Source organism: Eublepharis macularius, chromosome 4 (assembly GCF_028583425.1).
Source record: "Eublepharis macularius isolate TG4126 chromosome 4, MPM_Emac_v1.0, whole genome shotgun sequence".
NCBI classification, from domain to species: domain Eukaryota; kingdom Metazoa; phylum Chordata; class Lepidosauria; order Squamata; family Eublepharidae; genus Eublepharis; species Eublepharis macularius.
In genome coordinates, this window is record NC_072793.1 from 883,240 (window position 1) to 908,501 (window position 25,262).

A 25,262-nucleotide genomic window follows, 5' to 3' on the forward strand; every position below is an offset into this window, starting at 1 on the left:
GATAAAGCTGGGTGTCATCCGCGTATTGGTGACACCCAAGCCCGAAACTCCACACCAGCTGGGCGAGGGGGCGCATATAGATATTAAATAATAATGGAGAGAGTATCGCTCCCTGTGGCACACCACAAACCAGTGGCCTACGAGATGACACCCTCTCCCCGAGCGCCACCCTCTGTCCCCGATCGTGGAGAAAGGAGACCAGCCACTGCAGTGCTGTCCCCTGAATCCCCACATCGGCAAGGCGGTGGGTCAAAAGCTCATGATCGACCGTATCAAACGCTGCTGACAGATCCAGCAAAATCAGCAGTGCTGATCCGCCCTGATCCAGATGTCTGCGGAGATCGTCTGTGAGGGCGACCAACAATGTCTCGACCCCATGTCCCGGGCGGAAACCAGACTGGAAGGGGTCTAGGGCTGAGGTCTCCTTCAGGAAATTCTGCAGTTGCTTCTCTGCCGCCCACTCAATCACCTTCCCCAAAAACGGAACGTTGGAAACTGGTCGGTAATTGAGCAGGTCAGCAGGATCTAATGATGATTTCTTCAGAAGAGGCCGTACCACAGCTTCCTTCAGCGCCTTGGGAAAAACCCCAGAGCTCAAGGACAGGTTTATAATCGCCTCCAAGGAATTCCGAAGCCCGTCAACACTGGCTTTCACCAGCCATGACGGGCACGGGTCCAAGGGGCACGTGGTAGGCCGTACCACCTGCAGAATCCTGTCCACCTCTTCCCCGAAAAGAGGGCTGAAATGATCTAATATGGGTCCCGAAGACGGCCAAGGGGCCTCTAGTTCATTTACTGTATCAACTGTGGCTGGTAAGTCGCGGCGGAGAAGCAAGATCTTATCAGTAAAAAAGCTCGCAAAAGCCTCACAGCTTATCTCCAAATTCAACTTTTGATGGCCTCCACCTGATTGGGAGACCAATGAACGGACCACATTAAATAATTTAGCTGGGCGAGAGCTAGCTGATGCGATGGAAGCTGCATAATACTCTTTCTTCACAGCTTTCACCGCCATCTCATAGGACTTCATAAACAGCCTATAAGATGTTCTTGCTTCCTCATCACGAGATCGCCGCCACACGCGCTCAAGTCGTCTTAGCTCCCGTTTCTGTTGCCGCAGCTCCTCCGTATACCAAGGAGCCCCGCGATTCCGGCAGCGAAGAGGACGACGGGGGGCGATTTCATCGATGGCCTCAGAGAGCCGGACTTGCCAGCCCTCCACTAGCTCATCTAATGAACCACCGTGGAGCATTGGTTCCCGCAGAGCATTCTGGAACCCAATTGGGTCCATCAGTCTCCGCGGGCGAGCATAAATTTGCTCACTGCCCTTGCAGGAGGGGGGTGGCACGCCCAGCCGGGCCTTCACAACCGCGTGGTCTGACCATGGCACCAACTCTACTTTATCCAGAACCACATCCAATTCCATCCCGAAGATCAGATCTAGCGTGTGGCCTGCTTCATGTGTGGGTGCCGATACAAATTGGGAGAGTCCCAGTGTTGCCATGGCTGACACCAGGTCCGTGGCCTGTATCGAGGTGGCATCATCTACATGGGCATTGAAATCCCCCAGCACCATCAACCTGGGGTACTCCAAGGCCCACCCAGCAACCACCTCTAGCAGGCGCGGTAAGGCGTCTGCTGGTGCGCTGGGCGGTCGGTACACCAAGCAGACAGCCAAACTCTCCTCGGCATTCCACACCAGGCCCACACAATCAATGCCAGAGATCTTCGGGGCGGGAAGCGGCTTGAAGGAGAAACCCTCCCGGACAAGGATTGCCACCCCTCCCCCCCGACCCTCAGTTCGTGACTGATGAAGGACTGCATAACCCGGGGGGGTCAGCTCACCAAGAGCAACTGTTTCTCCTTCCCTCACCCAAGTCTCGGTCACGCATACCAGGTCCATATTAGCTGCCATAAAAGTATCATGCAGCATACTGGTCTTATTATTTATGGACCTGGCATTGCACAACATCAGTGTCGAAGGAGGATTTTTCCTAGCTCCAACACCGGCATGCCTCGGGATGGGGCGTAGGTTAGAAGGGCACCGAGCCTTTCCACATCTCCGTGACCTTCTCCCTTTAAACTAGGCCCCACCGCCATACCTCCCCCGTCCCCAGAGGACTAGTATCCCTGGCCCTATCTCAGATGCCTTCCTCATATCCATCCCCTTATCACAGCATACAAACATCCTAAGCAGCAATAAACAGCACCAGAAAGTACAAGTCCCAAGAGAACAGGCCCAAATGCGTCTCCTGGTGAGAAATGATTGGCTGTCCGTGCCCCTGCAGCCCCTGCTTGGTAGGAAGTGGTGGTGGGGAGGCGGGGTGCCCAAAATCCTACACGGACAGTCAGAAGGGCAGGCATGGAGTGAGCACACCTCCCTTGCTCACGAGAACGCAGCGGGGCAGGGGAGGCCACCGAAGAGTGTTGCCGTAATGCCCGGCTCATGGCCACTGCACACAAGCAAAGCCTTGATTAGATGGACCTGATTTACACAACACACAATTAAGACATGGTGTCACACCTTAGGTGAGTTTATTGATTTATATTATGTCTAGCCTGCCTTTCTTTGAGACTAACAATGGATTACAGTAGAAAAGAGCAACAGTCCAGTAGCATCTGTAAGACTAACAAAATTTGTGGTAGGGTATCAGGTTTTGTGAGCCACAGCTCACTTCTTCAGATGCGCTTCTTCTCTTCTTCAGATTACCGTGTTAGTTAATGCAGTCAGTACAATGGGACCACCAATCAACAACGTAATAGGACTAGGATTGCAGAACTTAAAACCAAACAGAGCTCTGGAATAAGCTGAAACAAAGCATAAGTACTAACCTGGCACATTAAGCAATGCTCGAACTGCCTAACAGGACAACATGCACAGCGGCACATAGTATGTGTCGTACGGAAGAACATACAAAGAGTTCTCCCGGATCACAGCAGTGGTCGAGTGTCCCACAGCACACAGCGGCCCACCAGTTAATATGGAGGGCCAACGGGTCATAGAGGCCAAGGCTTTCCCCCGAAGTGGCCTCCTGGCACTTGTACTCAGAGGTTGACTGCCTCTGAACATGGAGGTTCCTTTTAGTCACCATGGCTAATAGCCACTGATAAAGCCATCCTCCGTGACTCGTTCTACATCCTCTGGCAGCAAATTCCACATTTAATCACTTTAGTTGTGTATTTCCGTCTGTCTTTTCCACCTGCTTCACTGGATGCCCTCAAGTTGTAGTACTATGGGAGAGTGAGAAAACGATCCTTTTGTCCACTATCTGAGCCCTGTGAATAATTTTATAAACCTCTATCATGTCCCCCCCCCCCAGTCATCTCTTTCCTAACTTCCTAAAGTCCCCGACTCTTCAGTCTTTCCTCACAGGAAAGGTCTTCCAGCCCCCTCATTAGCCACAAGGTCTAGAGGGCACTCTCTGTCTAGGGCAGTGAGGCTCTGCATTCTTGGAGTTTGGGGGGGGCAATCAGTGGGAGGGCTTCTGGCGCCCCTTCCCCACTGGCAGACCTCCTGAGGACACCTGGGTTTTGGCCACTGTGTGACACGAGTGTTGGACTGGATGGGCCATTGGCCTGATCCAACAGGGCTTCTCTGATGTTCTCTTTCTATTTAGCAGCTCTGCAATGGCCTTTTTGAGATGCAGTGGCCAGAACCGCACACCGTATTTCAAAGGAGGCTGCATCATAGACCTGCCAACCTTTCTCATGTCTCCCCTTCGCCATCACCCCGATTGCTCCCTTCCGTGTGTTCCTACTCTCTGCTTCCTATTGTTTAACCAATTCTTAATTGGGAAGAAGACTTTTCCTTTGATCCCATGACTGCTATGCGTAGTCCCGATTCTTTCTTTTTGCTAAAGTGTTTTGTTATAATAAAGCCCCATTACCATTATCAAAATGCCCCCTGAATACTTCAGTTTTGCAAGGAGAGTTTTCTTGACCTTTTCAGGCAGGCTATTCCAGCTGGTCTCTTGTTTGTAAGGATGTTGGGCACCTCCCCAGAGACTTCGCTTCATGAGGAAAAGTTCTTTATTGACAAGATGCCAGTATCGTGCACTCACGCCATCCTTGCTAGTGTTAGAAATAACAATGTCTGGTGTACTGCAGCAGCAAGAAGTAAGAAGAGCCTACCATGCAGGGGGCAGCAAGGATCACTTAGTTAGGACAGTGAGAGTAGCACCTCTCTTGTTTCCTGGGGGTCATTTCCTTGTCTTGTCTCCTATGGGGCTAAACAGGGCAATATCCTGCTTCTTCTCTCTCCTGCCACACTTCTTCTCTCTCTCTGCAAGATGTAGTCAGATAGCTAGGATCTATCTCTCCCCCTTTCCCTCAAGTATGTAACTTCCTCAAATAAAGCTTTTGCCTCTCTGACCAGCTCGGCGTTTAATTCCGCAGCGTAGTTTAACACTCGCTCTAACAGGGTAATGGGCCACAGAGGCAATTAATGCAAGCTGAAGTTAAGAGAGAGCAATAAAAGTTCTGCCGTAGCCGCAGGCTAAAGCACAGAGGGCAGACAATAGAGGAAAGATGGTGGACTCCTGGGGAGCACAGCAGGGGTTCCAGATCGACCGACTAGGCGACGGGAGGAACTATGATCTTTGGGCAGAAAGAATAAAAGCCCATCTTATTCAACTGGACGTCTGGTCTGCAATAACAGATGAAAAACCGACTGGAGATCCTCAGAGGGAAGCCAAATGGGTCAAGCAAGACAATAAGGCAAGATCTATTATCATTAATGCTTTAAGTGATAAACAATTGATAAGAGTTATTCATGAGCCCACTTCTAGACAAATGTGGACGTCTCTTCTAGAAATAAACCGTCAAGAATCAATTAAAACTAAAATTTTGCTAATGAGGCAATTGTATCGGATTGAGATGAAGCCTCAGGAAAAATTGAAAGATCATATTGCAAATTTCATGGAATTAACACAGAAATTAAGATCCCTTGGAAAGGAGATCCAGGATGAGGATCTAGCTATAATTTTGCTGTCTAGTCTTCCTCAATCTTATACAAACATAGTACATGTGTTGGAAATGAGAGAAAATTTAAGCTTAAACTATGTACTTGCAAGACTGCAAGAGGAAAGTTTTAGCAAACTGGATCATATAAGTGAGCCAAGAGAGCTAGCTTTAAGAGTCAGTTCAAGAAGGGATTTCTCCTGCAGCGTCTGCAGAAAGAAAGGACATTTAAAGGAAGACTGTTGGTTTCGTGATTCACAGAGAGTTAGCAAGCAACCGCCACGATGGATGGGAACAAAAGGCTTTAGGAATGCTAATGCAGCCATTAAGTCACCTAATGCCGATGGTCAAAGGAAAAGCAGATCTGATAAGAATTGTTTAAATGTTGGTAAAAGTGATCAAAGCATATGCAAATGGGCAATTGACAGTGCGTGTACTAACCATCTATGCAATCAAGAGAAGTTTTTTAATGAGATGAAAGAAAGCCACGACAAATTGTATACGGCAAATGGAGAGGCTTTAACGGCTCGGGGACAAGGGACCGTATCTGCATGTTGTGCACTACCCAGTGGCCAAACTAGAGAAGTGCAGATCACTGATTGTCTATACGTACCTGAACTTAAATCTAATTTAATATCGGTTTCTGCTATGGCCAAGAAAGGAATCGAGACTGTATTCAAAGGAGAGAAATGTTTTATTAGCAATGAAGGTGAATTAATTGCACAAGGCACATTAGAAGATGGCCTGTATATGCTGGATTGCTCTGAAGGCGCAGTGAATTTAATTGAAAAGTGCACTCACAAGAATTGTACTAGTCTTATCCATAGAAGGCTTGGACATGCTAATATGGATTATATATATCAGCTTGAAAGGCAGAATCTGACTAATGATTTGCAAATGAGAAAATGTCCTGATGCAGAGAAATGTGTTTGCTGTATTCAAGCCAAAGGCACAAGACCTTCTTTCACCAAACAGAGTGAGAAGCAGACGACAAGACCACTGGAGCTGATTCACAGTGATGTCTGTGGACCCATGGGAACAGAAACACCCAGTGGAAGTAAGTACTTTCTGACTTTTACTGATGATTTTTCAAGATTTACTGTGATTTACCTGCTCAAGGAAAAGAGCCAAGTACTGGAAAAATTCAAGATGTACCTAGCAATGGTGCAGAACAGATTCCAGAGAAAACCAATAGCTATCCGCACAGACAATGGAGGCGAGTACGTGGGGAAGGAGATGACAAGCTTCCTAGCAGATGAAGGAATAGAGCATCACCTAACCGTGCCATACACCCCCGAACTCAACGGGATCGCGGAGAGGAAAAATCGTTCTCTCACAGAAATGTGCAAGAGCATGCTGCAAGAAGCACAGCTACCTCAAAAATATTGGGGAGAAGCTATCAACACTGCTGCCTATCTGCAGAACATGCTACCTACAAAGGGTGCAAGCAGCACACCATTTGAACTGTGGTACAACCACAAGCCCAATGTAAGGCATCTGAGAGTGTTTGGATCAAAAGCCTACACTTATGTTCCGAAGAAAAAGAGGTCTAAGATGGATCCCAGAACAGAAGCAGGCATATTTGTTGGATATGCACTGGGATGCAAGGGATATCGAATCCTCAACCCAGAGACAGACACGGTGAAGATCCGCCATGTGGTGTACATTGATGAAGAAGAGAAGGCAAGCAAGCCTGACACCAGAGAGTCTACACCAAAGGAAGCTGATGCAGCACAGCAGCCAGAGATTGTGCAACTCTGGGACCTGACTGAGACGCAAGAGACACCTGCAGAGCCCACAGAAAGAGAAGGGGAAGCAGAGCCAAGTGTCAGACGCTCAGACAGAACAAACAAAGGAGTTCCACCACTGAAATTCTCTTACCTGGCAAAAACAGAAGCTGTACCAGAACCTTCTAGCTGGGAAGACATAGAAGGAATGCCAGCAAGAGAAGCAGAGAAATGGAGAAAAGCTGCAAAAGAGGAAATTGATTCTCTGATCCAGAACAAGACATGGATTCTCACAGAACTACCACCTGGAAAAAGGACAGTAGGATGCAAATGGATTTTCAAAACCAAACTTGATGCAGATGGAGAAGTACAAAAGTACAAAGCAAGACTAGTTGCAAAGGGATATTCCCAGAAGTATGGAGAAGACTATGATGAAACCTTTGCACCAGTAGTGAAACACACTTCAGTAAGAACACTACTGAGCATAGCAGCAGCAGTTGGAATACTGTGCAGGAAAAGTGCATCACCAAGTGTGAATGACTGGCAAGCAGTCAAAAGACTGGCAAGATACCTGAGAGGTACTGCACAACTGAAGCTCAAGCTACCAGCAAGCGACAATCCCAGACTAGTGGGATTCATGGATGCTGACTGGGCAGAAGACATCACAGACAGAAAGTCTACCAGTGGACGAGTATTCTTTTATGGTGGAGGAGCAATCAGTTGGACAAGCAGAAAGCAAGACCTAGTAGCGGCATCAACTACAGAAGCTGAATACATATCAGCAGCAGAAGCATGCCAAGAACTCAAGTGGATTCTACAACTATTAAAAGACTTTGGGATAAATGAACCCAAACCTATACAACTCTTTGAAGATAATCAATCTTGCATAAAGCTTGCAAATACAGAAAGAATTGGATCAAGAACCAAGCACATTGACATAAAGAATCACATTGTGAGAAATATGCAAGAAGATGGACTTGTTGAGCTACAGTACTGCCCTACAGAAGAAATGACAGCAGACATCCTCACCAAGCCACTTGCCAAAGAGAAATTTCAAAGTCTACGAGAAAGACTGAACTTTGTGGACTTTGTACACTAGACATTGAGAAGGGGTGTTAGAAATAACAATGTCTGGTGTACTGCAGCAGCAAGAAGTAAGAAGAGCCTACCACGCAGGGGGCAGCAAGGATCACTTAGTTAGGACAGTGAGAGCAGCACCTCTCTTGTTTCCTGGGGGTCATTTCCTTGTCTTGTCTCCTATTGGGCTAAACAGGGCAATATCCTGCTTCTTCTCTCTCCTGCCACACTTCTTCTCTGTCTCTGCAAGATGTAGTCAGATAGCTAGGATCTATCTCTCCCCCTTTCCCTCAAGTATGTAACTTCCTCAAATAAAGCTTTTGCCTCTCTGACCAGCTCGGCGTTTAATTCCGCAGCGTAGTTTAACACTCGCTCTAACAGCTAGGACTGGCGGCTGCAGACAAGTATCAAGCAGACAGAGGTTCCCCAGATAAAAAAGGTAAAGGTGCAAGCACTGAGTCATGACTGGCCCATGGAGGGACGTTGCATTACGACGTTTTCTTGGCAGACTTTTTGTTACGAGGTGGTCTGCCACTGCTCCCCCCCCCCGCCCCACCATCTACACTTTACCCCCAGGAAACTGGGTGCTCCTTTGCCTTAGGTTCCCCAAGGCTACTCCCAATTCCCCCCCCCCCCTTTCTCCAAACAGTCCTCTAACTCTGCAAGCAGAAAGACAGGCTGTGTGATTCACAGGCTGCTCAGGTCAGGCAGGCTCCCGGATTCGGGAAAGAGATTTCAACAGGAACAGACACCTCCTGTTCTCATTTCCCCACCCCGGGTTCAAATAACAGAATCACCCCCAACAGCATCAGCTCCAGCTGCAGGGGCTATTGACTGTGACGGGTGATCCTGAGCACCTGACACTGTGGAGGGTGGATCTGCACCCCCCCCCCCCGGTTTTCCTCCTGCTCACCTTCTAGTGTGTGCCAGTTCCCATCCCATGGGATGTTATTGGTTTCGGCGAGCGTCATGAGCTGCCACATAGAGTTGTTATTGTTGTACTGCACTTTGTTTTTAATGTGATTTTATTACGCTGTGTTCTTATATGGAGTTATCCACTCTGAGTCTGCTTGCAGGGAGAGCGGAATCTACAACTAATAAATAAATAAAAATAAATATGATAGGGGCCACAACAGAAAATGCACATTTACAGGCAACAGTTGATTTTGCCCAATTGCAGGCTGCTGCTACCTGGAGAAGGCCCTGCCCAGATAAGCGAAGCTGTTGCGGCAGAACAGAGGGGGAGAGAGTCCTGCAGATGGGGAGAGCTTTGTATGCCACAGCAAATACCTTAAATGAGCCAGGGAAGCGACGGGCAGCCAATGAAGCCACAGCAGGGTGGGGCTAATCTGCATGCTCCAGCTACCACCTGGCAATGCCTGGAATGAGGTCCGCCTCTCCCATTAAGCCCCACCCCACCCACCTGCTTCGTTCATCTTCACGGGGCTTGCTGATGGTGGCGCAACTTTCTTCCACCAAAAACAGGGCCTTTACAGTTGTGGCACCGTTGGAAGGCCCTCGTGCTCTGAAAGGCAGAACGATTCCGGCACCGCCGCCTCTACAGCGAGCCCGCCGGCAGAGCCAGGCTGCCTCCGGGGCCATCGAGACACCCGTCCCAGGCTTGCTTGAACGCCGCGGCCCCCGGGCAAGGGAGGCTGGCGGGCCGCCAGGCCCTGGCTGGGCTCGTCTCCCCCCCCCCTGAAGGCCGGCAGCGCCTGGCCAGGGCTTGCAGCTGGGCCGGGGCCTGCGGAGGGCGGGACTAGCGCGCAGGAGGGGAGCCGGACGGTGGGCAGAGGAGAGGGGCGGCCTCCGTAAGGAGGGGCTGTGCGGGAGGCGCAGCGGGCACGGGCAACGGAGCCCGGGGGAAGCGGCGGCGCCGGCCGGCCTCCCCTCCCCGAGCCCCCCCTCGCCCTCCCGCCAGGCATTTCCCGACCCGGATTTGGCAAGTCCTGGGGAAGAACAACGAGTGGGCGGCACTCTCGGGAGATCTGAACCAAGCTCCAGCGGATTCTCCCCTGCAAATCACACTCTCAGGAAGCTGAAATTTTCATCTATCGCAAAAGTGCTCACAAAGTGAAAGTGCAAACAATCTTGTCCAGTGCAATAAATAGACAATCCAAGTTGATCAATCTGTAAAGTTAAATACAATCAATAAATAGCAACATGAAAATATGTATATAGACTATTAGTAAAGAGTCCAGTAGCAACTTTCACCAACTTGACTGTAGCATAAGCTTTCGAGAACCACAGCTCTCTTCGTCAGATGCATGGAGGGTATGAAGAAACTGGCCAGATATATATAGGTGGTGAGGGGAAGATATATAACCTGCATATATCTGGCCACTTTCTTCATACGCATCTGACGAAGAGAGCTGTGGTTCTCGAAAGCTGATGCGCCAGTAAAGTTGTTTAGTCTTCAAGGTGCTGCTGGACTCTTTCCTAGTTTGCTACTACAGACTAACACGGCCAAGTCTTCTGGCTCTATACAGACGATGTTATGGGCTCTCAGTAAATCCTCCGCCCATTAAATCCCTTCTCCTCTAACATCCCTTCGGAAAGTCCTCGGCGGGTCTTGAATCCAGATTCCGTCTCACGCCCGCGACAAAGGGAAGAGCCCGGAGCGCAGCCCCCCGCCCCCCGTGCGCAAGGCGGGCGTCGCTCCCGCCTCCGTCCTGCCCAAGAAACCGGGAGCCGCGGCGCGTGTTCCGCCCCCGGGCTTCGAGAAGGGCAGCCCTGGCGCCCGGTCCCGCTTGCCAGGCCCCGGAAGCCCCCTCTCCCCCACGCCCCGCGCCCGGCAGCCGGGCCGGGCCCTGGGGACGGCCTTGGCGCAGCCCTCCCCGCCCGGCCGGCCCCTCGCCGCCTGCGGCCCAGCCCGGAGCGCCGCCCTGCCCTGCCCTGCGCTGCAATCCGCTGCCCGGGCGGGACTGTTTTCGGCGGCCTCCTCGGGAGACTCGCCCGGCCGGCCGCGCAGCCTCCTGCTCCCGCCGCCGCTCGGGCCTCGGGCGGCCCGCGGCATGGCTCTGCCGGCAGCAGGAGGACGCGCGAGCGGCGCTGCAGACGAGCTGCTCTTTTACGTGAACGGCCGCAGGGTAAGCGGGGCGGGCCGGCGCGGGGCGGGGGGCGGGGGGGGGCTGCCTTCCGCGGGGGGCTCCCTGCTGCCGCCCCCTGGCCCCGGGCCCGGCAGGGCTGCTGCGTGTTGCCCCGCAAAGACCGACACGCGTCCTTCAGGCCCCCCCCCCCGCCCCCGCCGCTCAAAATCTTCGCATAGCCGCGGCTGTCATTGGCCCGCACGGGGGCGTCGCTCCTGTCGCCTGTCCTTCGCGCCCCCGGTTTGTTTGTTTAGCAAGACTGGAGTCCAGGTGCTGCGTAGAGACGAACTCGATTCCTAGGGAGGATCTTGCCAAAGCCCCCTAACGGGGCTGGACTCTTCTTGCTCTCGCTCTTCTGCTGGGCTCCCCTCCCGAAGCAGCTTGTGTTTGCGCTCCTGCAATTCAGCCCCGTTAGAGTTGGATGTTTTCGGGGGGGGGGGGGGGCTGCTGCCCTTCCACTTCAGCAGCCTGGTCTTCAAAAAAAAAAGCAGCGGGACAGGTTGTGTGGCCCCCTCAAGCCGCTCTGGTGCCATGCCCCGGTTTCCAAGAAGTCCCGTGCTATGCCCTTACAGCAAAGCAGCCTCCCCCCCCCATCTATTATGCGGGAATAGGCGACAGTTGCGGTTGGTGGTGGACTGGGATTAAAGGTGGAATTTTACAAACTAGTAACAACACACCTCTGGACTTGTGTTTTGCTGCAATGAACTCTGTCCTAGTTAGTGCAGCTCTCAAGATCTCAGCTTGCAAGCTGTGGGTGGAGAAGGAGCCAGTCAGGAACTAACTTGCAAGCGGTGTCAAGAGTTCTGGGGCTCTGGAATTTCCCTGCTGCTGGTGGAAGAGAAGCTGGAGCCGGTGGCGTCCTTTTTCTGTCTGAGAACCTGAATACAAACTCTGCAAGGAAGCGCTAAAGCAGCACCCTGCGCCTTCTGGCTCTGGAGCCAAGCATCTCTCAGCAGGGAACCAACCAAGGGTGGCCCTTGGAAAAAGAAAATGCCAACTTTATGTTAAAGTATATTGGCAAGGGGGGAGATGGCATGCAAAAATCACCAGGATGTGAAGGGAACGGCAAAGGTGGACATGGGACTGAAGGGCTTCTTGGAGGTGCTTTCCAGAAAGGGAAATGATGACGGAAGGGAACAGTTGCCAGGAATCCAAGGGCAAACCATGCGCTGTTTTATGCCAGTGCATGAAAAGAATTGTGCAAGATGCTCCTGTGTATATTTAGAGCTTATTGTGACACCCTGTGTATGCCACATCCATACAAAGGACTCACAACAGCCCGTATTTGGGCTGTGAAAACTGTGCACATTACTAATCAACATGTCCGTGATCAGTAATGTTAAATTGTATAATTCCATGTATTTACTTCATGTATACCTCGCCTTTGTCCCCAGTGGGGGCCCAGGGCAGTTTGCCATTTACTTCTCCATTTTATCTTCATAGCAGTCCTGTGAGAGGTAGGTTAGGCAGAGTGTGTGTGGCTGGCCCAAGGTCACTTATTGAGCTTCCATGGCAGAGCGGGGGATTCGAACTTGTGCCTCCCAGATCCACTGTACCGCTCTGGCTCAGTTATGAAAATGGGTCTTCTTCCGCTGGCTCTGTGCGGATCCTCTGCTCTGAATTTGGATACAGCTTGGCTCGTTCATTCCAAAAGGTCACCGACCCGCTCCCTCTCCCACGCAGGAGGCAGGGGGTGCTCAGCTGCTGTCCTCCAGGCGAATCCCCTCCCTCTGCTTGGAGGCTGAAGGGTCGAGAAACGGAGGAAGAGGACCGAGGGAAGGGTTAGGGTTCAGTCCCCCAAACCGAGAGAGGGCTCAGCAAGCACTCTCGGAGAAGGGGAAATGTCCTCAATGCCCTCCTTCCCCATGCGTCTAGCTCCGGTTTAACCCCACATGCCTGCATTGGCTTTGCTTTCCCCACCAGTCTCGACTTCTCCCATGTTTGTTCTTCTTTCTTTCTTTCTTTCTTTCTTTCTTTCTTTCTTTCTTTCTTTCTTTCTTTCTTTCTTTCTTTCTTTCTTTCTTTCTTTCTTTCTTCCCCTCCTTCCTTTCTTCTCTGGCTTCCTCCACTCTCACCTCCTCTGGGTTTGGTTGCTATGGCAACTCATTATGCTCCCCCAAACTCTAGCGATTACCGGTTTTTAAAAGGTCTGCACATCACTTTTAATGATTTAGGATTTTTTAATCCTGCCCATAGAGAGATGAAGCTGGGAAGAAGTTTCTTTTGCCTTTATTTTCTCTAATTCCAGAATCTAGAATGACAACCAGATATAAGATCAGTTGGCCCCTTTCAGGTTCTGATTGCAACGTTATTTCATTTCTTTATTTACAGTCATTTGACCAATCACATGACACGGTTATATGATTCAAGGCACACAAAGGCATAAAATGAAACAAACCAGTTTAGAATCAAAATCTAGTTACAGTACCAAATCATTTCCAAGACCTGCATATCACCAAGCAATATCTGGTTACTTGGCAGGTCGTCTTGGCAACCTCATATATCGAGTGTATCTTTGTTCTGTTATAATCTATGTGGCTTTTAACAGTATAATTGAAGTAGGGATTTTTTAATCCCCACTTTTGGATGTTTTAAAATCCATACATGGTTTTCTCCCAGGTTTTGATGTAGTTGAGGCACTGCTGATTTTTAAAAAAGAAATCTGCCCAGGGCCAGTCCTTTACTCTTGGAGATTATCGCAGGCGCCAAGATGGCACCTTGTGGGATCCCCTTGTCCTCTTCTGCCTCACATGTTCTCATAGAGGATATGGGACAGATGCGTGTTCCTGTGTGCACTGCTCAAGTCATCACATGCGCTTTGTGTTTGAATATGTTTTTGTAACCAAAGAACCATCATGACCAGTTATGGAAGATTGACATAGTGTACGTTCCGAGGGAGGGAGAAAGGAACCTTGACCAGTAAAAAAGGCTGTGCTTGGTGTGTTTTTCATTCTCCACTGCAGGTGGTAGAGAAGAATGCTGACCCTGAGCAGATGACGTTGTCTTATCTGAGGAAGAGACGTATCCTTCTCTTGTAGAGATGTGTGTTCAGAGTTGTTCCTAGTTCCTTGTAAATGACCTGGATAGCCCAGGTGAGCCTGATCTACTCAGATCCTGGAAGCTAAGCAGGGATGGGAGGCCTCCAACGAAGACCAGCTTTGTGGGAGCAGGTAATGGGAAACCACTTCTGTTAGTCTCTTGCCATAAAAACCCCGCCAGGGGTGGCTGTAAGTCAGCTATGACTTGAGGGCAGGATTTCAGTTCCCAAATGGGTTGAGATTGTGGCCTGCCATAAAACTTCAGCTTGCCTGTGGTGGGCCGGGGTCTCTTCAGCCTTCAGCTGCCTCTGACCTGTTTCCTGTCTTCTCTGGCTCAGTTTCACACACCCCTATTACAAAGAGGTTCTAGATCCCAGGTTGTCTCTTATGTTTATTGTTCTCCGGGACCGACCTTTTAACTTACTGGCCCAGTTGACAGTTGGCCACTGGCCTGGAGGCTCCCTGGCAGCTAGGAGCCAGCTCAGCCAAGGGGGTCCCTTCCATTCGGACCTGAGCTGCGGTGACAATGGCAACAGGTTTGCCATCCACACAGCAGTGATGTCAGTGAGTGTTGGCACTCCCAAGGGCAAACGTCCTTCAGTTGCCGCTGTCACTGCAACCCTGGTCCAGCCTCGGGGGAACCTGCCCCCTTGGCTCAGATTCCTCCACGGCTGCCTCAATGTACTAGTCCATTCTTGTCCAGCCACAGCGTTGCTATGAGCAGGATCTGAGCCCAGTGGCACCCCAGAGGCCAACAAGATTTCCAGGGTAGAAGCTCTGGAGAGTCAAAGCTCCGTTCTGTGGTGCTGCTGCTGTTACTGCTAGGAAATGGATAACTTGTATACACAACATAAACATGCCCTGCCTGGGATACCCTTCGTGGCCCTGGACAAACACTCCTGTTGCTCACTGCCGTAGGTCTGAGAAGGAAAGTAATGATTTATAAGATTGCAAATTTTAGTCTGAAGTTCCCTGTTTTTTCATATCACTATTTAATCTATTAAAATTTATTGTCATAATTCAAGTCTGTGGAACTTAGATTTGAGGAAATTTTAAAATGTCGGTACTTTGATTTAATTTATTTTGGAAAAGTTGTTGAATTTATATGGCTATGTAAATTCCTTTTGTATAATTTAAATTAATATCTTGAGATCAAGCCCAGTTTAGGAATGGCTGATTTATGAAATTCCCAACGAACATAGATAAAGCAGGGAGACAGCATTAGTTTATGACATTTCTAAAAACAGAGGCCAAATGTTAAACAGAAGTTCAGGAATATGAAGTCAATAAATCTTAAAGTTAACATACTAAGCAACATGCAGCTTGAAACAAATATTTGTTCTAAGTTTTTGTCACATCCTAAATTTGGTGGGCTTTAAGCATGAACATTTTCATACTGAGTATAGCTTTTTGTTTTAAATGAGTAATTCCCATTTCAAGTGATTCACAGTCTATATCTGACGAAGGGAGCTCTGACTCTTGAAGGCTCCTGCCCTGGGAATCTGGTTGGTCTTTAAGGATCTAAATCTTGCTCTTTTCCTACAGACCAACATGGCTACCCACCTGAAACAGTCTATACTAGGAACGAAGTCGTGTATTTTGCCGTCATTCCCATAAAGGCCCTCGAGGAATAGCATGTTTATACTTTTATTGCCATTTGTTGTGTGGCTGAGATGAGCCGGGTTTGGGATGGCAACTTTGGCGGTCCAGGGTGGAAAGGGAGTCGTCAACAATGCACAGAATAAGGCCCTCCAGTTATCCCTCCTTACCTCCAGTTCTTTCAGTCCGCCTCACAGGAACCAAGTTTGGGTGTGGAGGAGGTGGATGTGGTTCCTGCACTGTGATGGTCTCAAGATACGAACCACTTGCCAAGAAGATCATGTATCCTTCGGAGGAGGCCAGTCAATTGCATGGGGGCAATGATCTTCCTTCCAGAGGAGTTAGCCGTGTTAGTCTGTAGTAGCAAAATCAAAAGAGTCTAGTAGCACCTTTAAGACTAACCAACTTTATTGTAGCATAAGCTTTTGAGAATCACAGTTCTCTTCGTCAGATGCAAGAGACGAAGAGAACTGTGATTCTCGAAAGCTTATGCTACAATGAAGTTGGTTAGTCTTAAAGGTGCTCCTGGACTCTTTTTGATTATCTTTCTTGAATGCCTGCATCGTTTTTGACACACCAGCAGTGACCAGGGAGATTGTGAGCTCCAAGGAGCCTGCCTCTCCCCCTTGCTAGGCTGCATCTTTGCATACCAGGGACGAGGCTCTCATCCTATTCCTTCTGTGAGCCCCGTGTTGCAGGTAGCTGATGTTACTCATGAGCAAGGAGTAGGAACCCCAATCCCTTTCGACTAAACCCCAACCAACTGTGAAGCGAGCCAGCATGCAAAATGGAGTTCAGAAAGCAAGGCACATGAGTGAAGTTGCCAACTCTTTTGTTCCAGCAAGGCTCCAGTGCCTTTGAAAGCAGCACTGGCAGACCCCAAGGAGGCTTGTTCCAATCACTGCATGCGCACGAGAAGGACAGCTGTGCTGGTAAAGCTGCTGGTTCTGAAGCAGTTTGCAAGGGTGCAGGAGCCAAACTTGACAACCATACAGCAGAACAGCTAAGATGCCCACTTTACTGCCGCTTCCTCTTGTGTCATAGCCTCAACCAGTAGCTGGCACTGGAGTGGGCATGGGGCCCATCATTGCCTCTCCTTCATTGCCAGAAGAGAGGCAAGGACGGTGCTGGGTGAGGTTCCACAGCAGCAGCACGCGGCCTCAAGCACTCTGTTCTTTCCCAGTGCCTGCACCTTCTCCCCCCACACCTCCTTGGGAGTTTCTGCATGCCGTGGCACCCCTGCTGTGTAGTAACCGAGCAAATACTTAGCCATCCCTGGTTAGGGAGTTGCCGTGGCACTGTGTCTGCAGTTTCTGTTTTGGATGCTCTGCGGGGCTTACCCTGACAGACAAAAGGTGTCATGAGTATTTGGCCAGCTGTACCACGGGTTGGAGTGGCTGGTGGCCAACAAAAATGTCTCCCCTGTGTGGGAGAGAAGAGCGCGCACCTTGCGGGCAGCAGGCTTAGCACCCAGTGAAGGTGAGGCTAGCGGACTGACTTGCTTCCTGTCTAAATGCTGAGTTGTCAACAAGAGGGAGATAACTTCTGAGGAAGGCTAACTTCAAAATGGGCTTACATCTAGAGGCTGGTCTTACTACAACTTGTAGAAGCTTTCCTACAATATCACAAGTATGGGACTTCTAAATTTGTGATACGGGATCATATTATCTGTTATGATATTTTTCTGTCATTGATGTAAGATGCAAGGACCATATGTAATTTCTGTTCTATAAGGACAGCCCATAACTTTATTAATTATAAACCCTAATAGCCATAAATCACAGTGATTGTTTGTTGTTGGGATTTTTTTACAGTGTGATCCAGTTTGTCCCCCCCCCCCATGTGGGAGACCCTGTGAGCAACTGTTATGGGTTAAGCCAGTGCCAAGGATGCAGGAGAGCGTGCCCTCCGTGCCTGGAACGGGGGCGGGGGGTGGTCCCTTCCCTTGCGTACGTGCATGGGAGGGGGGGCGTTGTCCTGATGCCCCCAGGTGGAGGGCTTGGGTCAGTGTTCGTGTCCTGTGGTGGAGGGCCCGTCAATTCCTAGTGGAGTGGTTTTCCTTGGCAGTTTGAGCGAAGTGCTCCTGTCAGGGAAGGAACTCAAGCTGGAGAAAATATACTGCCCTGAGTTCTCTTTAAGAGCTGTCTTGTGAGGAAAGTCCGCTTTACAGGCTCGAGAGGGGGTTCAGCAGGCAAATTGCCTGCACCTGTGTGAATGTGGCAGGACTTGTGTGGTGGCACGCCTTATCTCCTCTCACAAGTTTCTCAGGGTAGGGATTGTTAAGTGGTGTTTTGCCCTGATTGGCTAGATTTGCCTTGAGATGTGACTGATTCCAGCCATGGGGGCGGCTCTTCTTCCTACGGACGTTGCTGGACCATTACTTTGGTTTGAGCATTGCAAGACCAGCTTACCCTGTTACGGGCTCTATTGGGGAGGCCCACCTGTGGGATTATTACGCTGAATCTGCACTTACCGGCACAGCGCTAAGCAGGCGGAGTGAGAGCGTCTTTCTGGCGCGATTTATGACATCACACCATGATGCCGCTCTCGTGGCACGATGACGTCATAAAACGCGCCAGAAAAGACGCTCTCACTCCGCCTGCTTAGCACTGTGCCGGGTAAGTGTGGATTCGGCCTTAGTCAGCTAGTTCAAGTGTATCAGTTAAGTTAGCCCTATTTAGTCTTTAGTAAGGATTTGTTATTTTATAGAGATGCTTGCAAAGCTTGAATTTTCTAGAATAAAAACTTTTTTGTGTGTGCCTTGGTTCACTGTCTCTAATACCACAAACTGTGTCACACTGGGTGAACTCCCACTTAAAGACAAAGGGGTAACCCCCCCCCCCGACAGCTCCCCTTTTGTTCTTTAGAGATCCTGTTATGCAAGTCTGCACCCCCACTGCTAACCTCAGGCACGTGCCAGTTTCTCATGTTTGGGAGAGCAGTGGCTTGCTGCAGACTTCCTCAGTACCCTCAGCTGCACCGTGGCTTAGTGGTGTGTGTGGTGGGAGGCCACGGATGAACACAGTTGTTGTTATTTTTGGTTCCTGTTATGTTCAGTGGGGATATTGATACTTATACCAGCATTCCCACTCCTGTAACCTTACACTGGTGCAACATGATCCAAGGGCCTTCGCATACCAACTTCTTCCAGTGCTGGCCCAAAGACATTTGGTGCCCTGGGCTGGCCAGCTGATCGCAGTGGGCACCTGCCAGATAAGTGCTGCATATCAGCCGTGTACCTGATTGCATCTGTATCTGTAGTGGGCTTCTGAGTAGATACAGAGCGAAGGCTAATGTCTAATGGGCTGAAACGACTTGTTTATCTTACAGGAGAGACGTTCTCATACTGAGTACGTGTTGTTGGCAGGGCTGTGGTAGCGCTAGGGCCAGGGCACTGCAAGGGTTCCCTGGCACCCTCCACTGCCTGGTGCCCTGAGCAATAGCCTAGGACTGCCCAGTGGGCAGACCACCGCGAACTCTCCCCAACACACTTCAGTGTAAGGACTACACTGGTGCCCTCACAATGCTGTGCAGAGACTCCTCCAGATAACCTGGTGAGCTACGTTGGTGTATCTCTGACTTATGCTGGCATTGGGCTTAGTTAGCTGTCACTTTTAGGTCAATGACGATGTTCACATCTTCTGAGTTTTGAGACTTTAATAAGATGCGTCTGGGATTGTCAGTGTCCACCTCTGAATGCTGAGATTCTCCAAGTTCAGGGTGACATCCTTAGAATTCTAAGCTACAGATAACTGTAGTACATCATGCGGTAGCACAAATAAGGCATGATAAACACTAAATATATTTTCCTTTACCCTCTAAGTCATTATTCCGCCAATGCATGCTTGCTTCCCTTGTGTTCACTGTATGGCTGTGCCGTGACCACTGTGGAAGGAATTGGGAGTACAAAAACCAGGATTCACCCCATTCAGGTAAATACATGTGGGGCAATTTTATAAATACGATATTTATTTATTTAGGATATTTCTCTGCTGCCTCTTCATATTCCCACTCAAGGTGGCTTACAATGAAAAGGACATAACATTATGAGGGCCTAAACCCAGGCCTAAATGCAGATTGAAATGGGCTGTAGATCATCTTTCATCTCCAAGGCCGCCTGAAATTGCCTCGCCATCGCTTGCTGGAGCCTCCGGCCCCTTTAGGAAGGGCCTCACATCCTGCTCTTCCAGACTGGCCAGAACTGCCTCTCTTTGTGCCACTTCCTACCTCCAGGGCCCAGCCGCCTAAACCTCCACATACATTTCACTGAAACAGCGACGCTACAGCTTTCTATTATTGGGGGAAATGGAGTCTTTGCTCTTGCGTTGTGGCCTGGGCACATTCACATAGAGTCCAGGGTCCGTGCTCATTCTGTGGCTGCAGCCATTTCTGGTCTTTTGGGGGGGTGGGGGTGGGGAATGGTTAAAACTCTTGCTGTGTGAGTTTTCTTGCTGTTTCAGTTTGCCTTAATAATGTTTGGACCTGAGCAATGGGATTGTGAATAAATAAAAGCACTAAATGGACAGGTTGAACCCAGCGTAGGAGACTGTGCTACTTCGGTGTAACCTGCAGTGCATAGACAGGTTTCATTTACCTGGGGAGAGGGGTGCCTCTTGTTAATTGAGCTGAAGAGCAAACCATGTGCCTAAGCATATAGCGTAGCCAGGCCCACAAGCCCGCTTTATTTTGTCCAGGTGTTGCCCATAATTCAGTGCCTTATCTTGTTTTAGCTCAATTAGTAAAGGAGAATACGCAGGAGTCCCACTGAGGGAAATAAACAGAGGCCTTTTTATTTGCTTATAAGCAAAGGAAGAATAATATAGCTACCAGGAAAAAAAACCGATCAGTTCTTCAGAGCGATGATGCTCCAACATAAGAATTTTTACCTTTGGGTCAATTAGCATAAGTTATAAATTACAACCTTGGGATTACATTGGTCCAAGCAAGTGACCACCCACTGGTCCAGTGGTCACACATTGGCCAGACAATTCTGGACATCATTACAATATGCACACTTCTCAATATCTCATCGGGGATCATCATCTTGCGTTAGCCTTGCTCATCACTTTAGAACATTGTTAGTCCTTTCAAGGAACATCTTCTTCTATTAGCAACATTTTGTGCTTTGCAAACAAAATACTATTTCTGAAGCTACTTAGGCTCCCTTCTGACACCTGGGAGCTCTCCATGTCCTTGACACCTCCTGCTGGACTAGGGGAAGGGACGTGAGCCCCCCTCTCTGCGTCCCTGTTGCCTAGAGCAAAGTTCAGCCGGTCTTCTACAGCTCCTTCCAGCATGATTAACTCAGAAAGAGATTTCTGATTTGCATAGCGATACAAGTGTATCATCTTGATAACCCAAACTACAAATGTTTAGCACTTCACATTAACAGATATACACTCACATGTCTTTTGGCCCCCTTCTCTGCTTTGCATAGTGAGAACACAGCAAGATTGCATAGGAACAGAATAACCCATGAAACATATTTTAGCCCATTAAATTCACTTTCCATACAGGCATGCCACAAATTCCCATTGCCACATGGCACACCCATGCCACAGTTTGGCCACCCATGTTTTATGATGTCACATGGTAAGTGCTGTCCCTGCCATAGATTTCTTTGGCATTTAGGTATCAGTTCTTGCAAACAGCCAAATCCATTACTGCAGACTTTTTAATATTTGTTTCACTAATTAAGTTGTTTTCTTTTTAAAAATAAGTGAATGTAGTTACGCTGCAGCAGTTTTTACGTTCTTCCAGGAACGGGTAGCTAAAAGCCATGGCTCTCAGTGTGGCTTCTGCACCCCGGGAATGGTGATGTCTGTCTATGCTCTATTGCGCAATCAGATGGAACCCTCAACAGAGCAAATCACCGAAGCTCTGGCAGGTAAATTGAGAAGCAAAAGCTGTTATTTAGATGCTCTATTATGAAGAATAACGGTCTTGTTTTATTGTTTAATTAGGGAATTTATGTCGCTGCACTGGCTACAGGCCCATTATAGATGGCTGTAAAACCTTTTGTAGGGTAAGTATTTCCACAATCGGATGACAGAATTGCAAGTTTAGAAGTGCCCTAGGAATGAACAGGAGCCGTAAAACATTCAGAGCAAACCTTTGAGAGCTCCATTGAAGTCTTTTCTTTAAGTCCTCTGCTGTAGTGATACTTAATGGGTTTTATATTTTAGGAATCATTTTGCTGCCAAAATAAGGAAAATGGGAGCTGTTGCTTGGATGAAGACGATTACTTGTTACCTAACAAGGAAAAGAAGGTGAATTACAGATTAATACATTCCTTTCCTCTTCATTAATTCAGTATCAAACTGGCATGACTGGGAACGTGCTTTATTGATGATTTGCAACAAAAGTAGATTGTTTATTTATTTAGATATTTATACCCTTTTCTTCTCACTGGGGACCCAAAATGGCTTACGACAGTGTTCTCTTCGCCTCCATTTTATGCTTACAACAACCATCACATGAGGTGAGCCAAGCAGAGAGGGGGGGATGACCAAGGTCACCCTTTGCGCCTCCATGGCAAAGTGGGGATTCGAACCAGTGTTTCTGAGAGCCTCCTAGTGTGAAAGTGGAACCGCTACTCCACGCTGGCTGAATAAGACACTGGCTCCAATGTACAAGCTAGACCCTTTGGTGAAAAATTCCACGCTACTTTCTATTTCTCTAGTCTTTTTTAAAAAAAAATTGAACCTGTAATCACAGAAAGTTAGAAATGACCCTGGTTCATCTCTAATCTATTTTACAGCTGTGTATCTAGTGAGGGTTATTTTTTTTAGTATAACTACAAGGATGAATAAAGATGTATATGGATGCATATCCTGTTTCCAACAGCTGCTAGCACTTTTGTAAAAGAGAGAAGGTTGTTTTAGAACCCAGGAAGGCATTTGGGGCATCAGAGCAAGCCTGGTGCTTAAGTCACTGACACTGCAAACCTAAGAACTGTTCCACTTTTCTACACTCGTAGACTTCAACAGAGCTCCGTTTAGGATTGCCCTGCCTTCTTGGACCTGCCTTGCCTAACTAAACCAACACCGCTTCACAAGCACAGCAGTGTCCTTTTAAACCTTTTGTTTAGAAGGAGGGAGATTCTGTCAAACCAAATTCTTTCCTAGGCCATTTTCCACATAGGTTATCTGCCCCATGTTCATGGCTCTGGGAAGTGTTTCCCCCCACGTTTCTTCCTGCTTCCCCGTAGTGCTGTGGGGTATTCGTGCACCACCTGGGGGGTTTCCATGGCTTTTCTCCAATCTTTCTCAAATCTGCTTTGCTCTGAAGTTTTGGGAAAGATTGCAGTAAAGCCTGGATGGCCGCTGTGTGTGTGAGTGTGGGGGGGGGGATTCAGATTTTCTGGCTGTTCTGGCAGCCCTTTCCCCAACCCTGATTGATTTCAGCGGAATTCACTTTTTTTTTTTCATTTCCAAGTTTATGAGATCGCTTTTGCTCACCAAATGTATTCTTCCTCCCCCCCCCCCTTTCCTTCTAATTTCTAAGATTTGCACAGAGTTGTTTTCAGCAGAAGAATTTCAGCCTTTGGATCCCACCCAAGAGCTAATATTTCCTCCGGAGCTCATGGTAAAATTAAATGCCATTTGTATTGTATGTTGTCTTAAGACTTATGGCTGACTCTCATTATGTGGGGAAACATGAGTTAGGGTCAGGGCTGCTGGATAAATTGCAAGTAACCTAAGATGAAGCCCATCATCCAAGTGCATTGCGAAAACTGCAGTTTGGGGGCACTTCTTGGAATTGTTCCTTCTTAGGATGGCTCCCAATATTTCCCAATTGTGACATGCCAGAACATTATAAAAAGGCTGGGGGAAAGTGAGATAGAGCCTACCAGCTGATATTTTGAAACTAGGCATTTGGACAGTGATTTGGGCACTTTAGGAAACAATTAGATAGAATTGTTGTTAGCATTTGATTAATTTTAATAACAGCAACAACAAAGTTCGATCTATATAGCACCTTTCAGGACAACTTAAAGGCCACTCAGAGCGGTTTACAAAGTATGGTGTTATCCTCACGACAATCACCCTGTGAGGTGGGTGGAGCTGAAAGAGCTGTGACTGACCCAAGGTCACCCAGCTGACTTCAAGCAGTGGGGAATCAAACCTGGTTCTCCAGATTAGAGTCCTGCTGCTTTTACCTAGTAACTTTTCACTCTCCATTCCAAGAAAGTTATATAAGTCACCCTTCTAAAGAATCCTTCTGCCCTGCTCAGCTAATGATGTCACATACAGTCAGCGTGAGGTGCAATCCCATATATGGAGGAACCTGTCTCAGGGGAAGGGCGGGGCATTGTCTTGCACCCAGGGAGCATACCTTGCCCTGATGGAACACGCCACCATTTACTGAGGGTGGTGGCAGGATACAGCCTGATCATTAAAGACTATGTGTGGTGATGCTGCTATAGTGATCTTTGGAATTATTCAGGCACTTGGAATTGAGGACGCTTCTCAACAAACTTTGTAAATTCTTCTTGATTGGGCCCTTGAAACTTCTTCGAAATCTGTGAATAAAGCTTAAAATACTTTTTTTTCCCTATCAGCTTTCCTTCTTAAAATACTTTACAAGATGAGGCAAAATGTTCCTTTTTGTCCAGAAAGTGTCCTAGCTTTTTAGCAAAAAGCTTTACGTTAGTATCTTCAAGTGCAGAAAAAGTTCTTTGCAAGCATCAAACTTCTGTTTTCAGTTGATTTCACTACTGGGATTGTAGGAGGAAGTCTCAATTCCCCTCCTAATCAAATGATTATGACTCAATGAAAAAAGTAAATGTCCAAGGAGGGTCTTTAGGAGAGAACGAGTTGAAACAGCAGGCTGGAATCTTCCCCCTCTAGCATGTCAACTTGGGAGCAGACCTCCTTGCAAGTCAGCTTGCTAGCCTTCCGTATGAAGCGACAATCTTGCTTGAGTGGGAGGATTTATTGTTGTTGTTGTTGTTGTTAATTGGACTTATAGTCTGCTCTCCCTGTGATGCAAGCTCACAGCAGATCACAACCTGATTAAAATACAATATACAATAATAAAAGTACAGCTGAAACAATTAAAACTGGCTGCAAAATTCAAGACAGACAGCGGATTTCATAGTCCTGCATAATCAGTGGGTCCACGGATGCTGGTGTACAACAATAAGCCAAGAACCAGGGGTGGGGTTCTCCCCCCCAGTAGGAGACCAAGAGGCGGCCCTCCCGCCTTAACCACCGAAAGCCTGGTGGAACATTTCTGTCTTACAGGTCCAGCGGAATGCTAAAAGATCCCAATGGGCCCAAGTTGTCTCAGACAGACAGAGAGTCTGACCAGGTTGGGGCCAGGGCCAAGAAGGCCCGGGCCCTGGTTGAGGCAAGGTGGACTTTGGGGGCAGGGATCTCTAGTAGATGTTTCCCTACTGAGCAAAGTGCCTTCCGGGGTATATAGGGTGAGAGGCGGTCCCAGTCTGCTAAGGGCCTTAAAGGTCAAAACTAGCACCTTAATCCGGAATTCCACTGGAAGCCAGTGCAGCTGGCGCAAGACAGGTGTCATATGAGCCTGGAGTGGCGTCCCAGTCAAAAGATGTGCTGCTGCATTCTGGACCAGCTGAAGTCTCTGGAGCAGGCCCAAGGGCAGCCCAGCGTAGAGTGAGTTACAGTAGTCCTGCCTGGAGGTGATCATTGCATGGATCACTGTCGCAAGGTCGTGGAGTGAGAGGTAGGGGGCAAACTGCTTGATCCGGCAAAGATAGTAGAACGCCGATCTGGCAACTGCCATGACCTGGGCCTCCA

The 25,262-nt window shown here is 48.6% G+C and overlaps 1 protein-coding gene across 2 annotated transcripts in view; it reads left to right on the plus strand.

The window, feature by feature from the left end:
* The first annotated feature begins 10,754 nt into the window (after nt 1-10,754).
* Nucleotides 10,755-25,262, plus strand: part of LOC129329162 (aldehyde oxidase-like) — a 78,952-nt gene continuing 64,444 nt past the window's right edge. The window contains exons 1-8 of one of the 2 annotated variants that reach the window (XM_054978602.1): nt 10,755-10,852; nt 13,816-13,873; nt 15,675-15,771; nt 19,313-19,421; nt 21,250-21,376; nt 21,453-21,514; nt 21,675-21,758; nt 22,996-23,076. In XM_054978602.1, coding sequence (XP_054834577.1) covers nt 10,778-10,852; nt 13,816-13,873; nt 15,675-15,771; nt 19,313-19,421; nt 21,250-21,376; nt 21,453-21,514; nt 21,675-21,758; nt 22,996-23,076 — 693 coding nt within the window. In that variant the 5' untranslated portion in view covers nt 10,755-10,777. Of the gene's footprint in view, nt 10,853-13,815; nt 13,874-15,674; nt 15,772-19,312; nt 19,422-21,249; nt 21,377-21,452; nt 21,515-21,674; nt 21,759-22,995; nt 23,077-25,262 lie in introns of those variants that run through there. The other variant, XM_054978603.1, reaches the window with a different exon arrangement.